Here is a 4,859-nt window from a genome sequence, read left to right as displayed (position 1 = left end):
ACCACATTGTCGATCGGTTGTGGCGCTCCCAGGCCTTAAATACCTCCAGGAAGGTAATGTGGTCGCCTTCCGGTTGGTGGAACTGCGCCTTCTTTTGGTCCGCGATCGCCTGCTTATCCCGAGGTCGATAGAAAATGTTCTGCACTTGCAGCATTGACGCTATGGTCACAACTTCTTCAGAACAGCCCAGATCGACGGAGGTCAACAGCATCTTCGACAGACTAGGCTCCATCGGGAACTCGGCCATCTTTCGGCCAAGCCTAGTCATCAGGCCTTCATCGTCTAGCGCGCTCAACTCGTACAACGCCATCATTGCATTGACCAGAGTCTGCACTGGTGGAGGGTCCATGAAGTCGAAGTGGAGGATGTCGTTAACGCCCATAGCCTTAAGAACCAGAACTGTGTTGCTGAGATTGGATCGCTGGATTTCCGGTATAGCGGACGGGAGCATTTCCCTTTTATACGCCTCCTCCGTGTACAGCCTGAAGCACTTTCCAGGCCCTGTTCTACCGGCTCGTCCCGACCGCTGCTTGGCATTCGCCTGGGAGATGGGAGAGACCACCAGCGAGTCCATGCTCGTCTTAGCGTTGTAGATCTTCACCTTGGAAAAACCAGGATCCACCACATAGAAGATACCGTCGATGGTCAGCGAGGCCTCGGCGATGTTAGTGGCGATGATGCACTTCCGACATCCAGGAGGCGCACGGTCGAAGATTATTGTTTGCATCTCCGACGGTAGGGCCGAATACACGGGCAACACAATTAGCGGAGGCGGATTGTGTGCCTCTAACTTCCTCATGCGGTCGTTTAGGGTCTGACAGGCGGTATCGATTTCCTCTTGACCCGTCAAGAACACTAGGATGTCCCCGGACGGCTCTGTCAAGTGTATTTGCATAACAGTGATAAGAGCTGCTTCGACGTAGTCAGGCTCCGGCTGCTTCGAATACAGGATGTCAACTGGGTATGTGCGTCCTGGAATGGTAAAAATATGCGCTCCAAAGAAATACTCTGAGAACCTTTCAGCATCTAGCGTGGCGGATGTCACAATAAGCCGGAAGTCTGCCCTCCGGCGACAGCACTCCTTGACCAGTCCAAACAACACATCTGTGTTGATTGTGCGTTCATGGGCCTCATCCAGCATTATGACGCTATAGCGGGAGAGCAGGGGGTCCAGTAGCGCCTCTCGCAGCAACATGCCATCCGTCATGTATTTTATGACGGTGCTGGGCGAAGTACAGTCCTCAAATCGGATCGAATAGCCTACTTCTTGACCCAGATGGCAGCCGTATTCCTCTGCCACCCGCTTGGCCACAGACATGGCTGCCACTCGTCGGGGCTGAGTGCACCCTACTTGCCCGCGTTTGCAATAGCCGGCTTCCGCTAAATACTGCGTCATCTGGGTCGTCTTGCCTGAACCGGTTTCCCCGACAACTATAAGGATATTGCAACTGGAAAAGGCTTCCAACAGCTGAGGCTTGAAGCGAGCGATGGGTAAGTCAGCGGCGACATCCTTCAGGCTGCGTTTGGGCTTTGCTGGAGTTTTATCATAGTGCTTCTTCCAGTCGGGTGAGGCTCTTCCAAGACCTTGTAACACCTCAGAAACTGTCTTCTCGCCAGATGCAGGTGCCTGCTCTCCACCTTTGTCCATGAGAGCCCGTTCCTGCTGCTGTCTAGCCTCGCGCCTTTCCTTCGCGAGCGCAGTAGCCGTCGCTGCTGCACGGGCCAAAGATCCGTCAGGGTTGGTTACGACTCGGATGGGGGACAACTGTGCACCTGAACGCATAGTCTGTCCTTTGAGGAAAGATGGCTCCTCGTCCACCATCTCAATGTCCACTTCCCTTTCCAAATCGTGTTCGAAATCGAACTTCTCAGGTACGTATTCTTGTAAGTCCTCCGCAGGGAGTACACCCGAGGCTACCAACTGCCGCAGTTCCCATTTCTCGTAGTCCGATATATGTTTCCGTTGCCTCTGCGCCGTTTTGGCTTTCGTATGGTCGGCCTTAATGCCTGTCAAACTGCCGCCTGTCCAAGACAACTCCACAGGGCGGTACCGGGCCGCCTTACGGGGAGGACTGCGTGATCGGCTACGGTCTCTCTTGTAAATTCGGTTGGGCGTGGAGTCCGTGGTCTCCCTCACAGTCCCACTTGACGAAGTAATTTCCTCAGTCACCGCACAAAATGATTTCAATTGCTTCTTCGGGCTCAAGGCTAGGATGAGCTGCCACACAGAGCTTGACATGTTCGGCGGAATCTCGATTCCACGCGATTTAAGATGCGTTTCAAAGGCCTCCTCAGTGCATGAATCGTCTCCCATATCCACCAGCATCTCAGCCACCACACGAGCCCCTTCATCATCCAAACCCAGATGGTTAACGGCACTGTCGGTCACTTTGTCGATCAGATTAAGCCGTTCGAGAAAGGCGACCATATAATAGCGAATATAAGGGTTGAGACGTAAGGAGGCTGCAGAGCGAAGGAGGCGCACTGGTGTTCATTCTGACTGCTTGCGTCGGAAGCAACTACTTTCTCTAGCAATGATAAGTTCGTGGTGCCCTCGACATATTAGGACTATCATCAACCCGACCGTATCCTAAACCTATTTCGTAGTGCATGATCCTTTCTAACGTACCTTTAGTTTTGTTGGCCGAAACGAGAACGTCTGGCCTTACGGTAAAAGCTCTGTTACTGGGCACACGTGCAACGCGCAACGAGGACCATGTTGTTGAGGCAAGGTAAGCGCGCTTTCGGCAAGATGAAAAAGTATTTAAGTATTCCGTTTTGTCATCGAATCTTCCATGAACTGCAGACTGTTTTTCTTCGTCCTCATGACAAGCCTGAAAATTGTCCAATACCAATAGATTTCATATGAGGAGTATCCTCCGGGTCCCACATCAGAAAACTCCTCTGTTGGCGATCTTGTTGCTCTCTACCACCGCGATACCCCAGCGTGAAACCACTAAACTCAGTAGGGAGACAGATGCAAACTCTTGGGTTGCAGCGAAGCAACCACCCCTAAAGCCGTCCCGTCTGAAACGCCATAGTCGACGGCAACACAGCAAGCCTCCTGCGGACGGGTACAAGGCTGGCGCTGTGTGGGCAATTCAAGTGTTCCTCGTTTTGGGGTCCCTCATCCTTGGCATGTATCTCTGGCCATCACTCAATCAACAACCGCTATTGAAGGCTTTCGATCCCTCAAGGACAGTGCCTCTCAAATGTGAAGCACCACGGTTAGACATACACGCCCAGAAGGAAGTGCTCACCAACGTCCAGGAACACCACCGCACATCTGTTGGAGTCGCTAAGATGGCCGCGATCGTTGGAACGCTTTTCCACACGCCAGGCTTCCTTCCGTACCTAGAGACAGAAGGTATTCCGCTGCCGGGAGAGCTCGAACTGGGAGACACCTGGGCGAATTTGCACTTTCTGCGGGGTATTCGCCCTCCACAGTTCTCTGTCGACATGGTGGGAAACGCAGAACGGAGCATTAAGCGATACGTGCATTCACACCAGCATCGGAAAGAAGTTGGCCTCTGGTTCCCCTTTAATTCGACTGCATTTCGCAAAAGTTTCAGCTTGCAGTACGTGGTAAAGGGGGATGTGCCGCGTGTGGTTCTGTGGCGGTAGATCATTGAAAAATTCTGTGGATTACGTGCATTCACACCAGCCTCTGGTTCCCCTTTAATTCGACAGCATTTTGCAAAAGTGTCAGCTTGCAGTACGTGGTAAAGGGAGATGTGCCGCGTGTGGTCTGTGGCGGTAGATCATTGAAAAATTCCGTAGATCTCACATGAGAGCGGCTTTCGCAGTTCCACATCCGGGGACGTCCTTGTCCTTGGTGTCCATAATGCTGTTGCCTTTGACAGAAACCGAATTGCAGCCGAGGACAAGGTTTGGGAGTTGGAAAGGCTCGAGAGATGAACTGTTCCCAGCTCCGCTGAAGACTCTCACACGCCCTCGTCAAGGCTCGAGCAAGCCAAAATCTGCAGCCAACATCGCGCAAGGACGAAGCCGCCGACAAGTAGCCCCGCTGAAGACCATGAAACGCCAGCGCAAGACCTCAAGAACGCCAGTATCCGCAGCCAACACCCCTCAAGAAGGCAGCTTCCTCTGGAATTTGTTGGGCTTCCCATCGAGGTTCAAAGTGGTTTTTTTGACGGTTCTAGGCCTCCTAGTTTTGCTGCTTTGTCAGTACGGAATACCAGATAGTCTGCCTGTCGAGCAACCTGCGATTATCAAGGCCGTAAAGCTGACTCCAGCTCAACCCATAGGTGACCTCGTGGAGACTGCTTCCCCCCGCCGACTGAGACCCATTTTTGGGCCCAAGTACTACATGAGAGGTCCCCTTGCTCAGCTGATAGAAGCCGCTGCGATTCTCCGCTGCCTTACGACGCGTCAGCGCGACCTCATTGACTACCTCGTCCGCAGACAGATACCTTTGCCTGGTGACCTTCCTCTCGCTAACACTTGGGGCAACCTAACATTTTTGGGGAAGCTGCAGCCTTACTGGTTGACCAAGGATACAGTGGATAGAGAGCGCAAGAGGATGAAACAGGAGGTCAGCCGACTTCGTGGCAAGGAATCAATTATTGTCCACCTGCCATTCCACTATACAGGTAAATATGGGGTATCCCTGCAGTTCGTGCTGGGATTGCTGGTGTCTGAAGTGCGGATCATGCTGCAGGACTGAATTCTAAACCTATTGTGACACTTCAATTTGTGCTTGGATTGAAAGGGGCTCGTATGACATTGAACAGGCACAATCTATATATATTCGAGAACATGAGAGCAATCTTAAAACCTGTACGTCAGACAGCGCTGATGGCCATTTTGCTGTTGCCCGTGTCTGACAACAAGATAGG

The 4,859-nt window shown here is 52.4% G+C and overlaps 3 protein-coding genes across 5 annotated transcripts; 2 read left to right on the top strand and 1 right to left on the bottom strand.

Annotated features, from left to right (window-relative positions):
- KVP18_000174 (uncharacterized protein) lies at positions 1-2,428 on the bottom strand (the record flags this gene model as incomplete). Of its 2 annotated transcripts, none has more annotated exons than XM_067951466.1 (1): positions 1-2,428. In XM_067951466.1, a coding segment is annotated over one exon (2,428 nt), but the record flags the coding sequence as incomplete, so codon positions are not given. The 2 variants fall into 2 exon arrangements, with proteins under 2 accessions (XP_067813972.1, XP_067813971.1); XM_067951465.1 differs by having other exon boundaries at positions 6-2,428.
- A 437-nt stretch (positions 2,429-2,865) lies between these two features.
- On the top strand, positions 2,866-3,624 carry KVP18_000171 (uncharacterized protein; the record flags this gene model as incomplete). The annotated part of the gene is made up of 1 exon (XM_067951449.1): positions 2,866-3,624. One exon carries the CDS (start codon positions 2,866-2,868, stop codon positions 3,622-3,624), a length of 759 nt encoding a protein of 252 aa, XP_067813967.1.
- A 163-nt stretch (positions 3,625-3,787) lies between these two features.
- KVP18_000173 (uncharacterized protein) lies at positions 3,788-4,687 on the top strand (the record flags this gene model as incomplete). 2 transcript variants are annotated; one of them, XM_067951463.1, is made up of 1 exon in its annotated part: positions 3,788-4,687. In XM_067951463.1, one exon carries the CDS (start codon positions 3,788-3,790, stop codon positions 4,685-4,687), a length of 900 nt encoding a protein of 299 aa, XP_067813969.1. The 2 variants fall into 2 exon arrangements, with proteins under 2 accessions (XP_067813969.1, XP_067813970.1); XM_067951464.1 differs by having other exon boundaries at positions 4,037-4,687.
- Positions 4,688-4,859: the final 172 nt, after the last annotated feature.

The sequence above is a fragment of a genome (genome assembly GCF_019968955.1).
Source record: "MAG: Porospora cf. gigantea A chromosome Unknown PgA_NODE_1054_length_8259_cov_345.189, whole genome shotgun sequence".
NCBI classification, from domain to species: domain Eukaryota; phylum Apicomplexa; class Conoidasida; order Eugregarinorida; family Porosporidae; genus Porospora; species Porospora cf. gigantea A.
The sequence above is the reverse complement of the archived record's forward strand: the minus strand, read 5'-3'. Positions and strand labels throughout refer to the sequence as shown.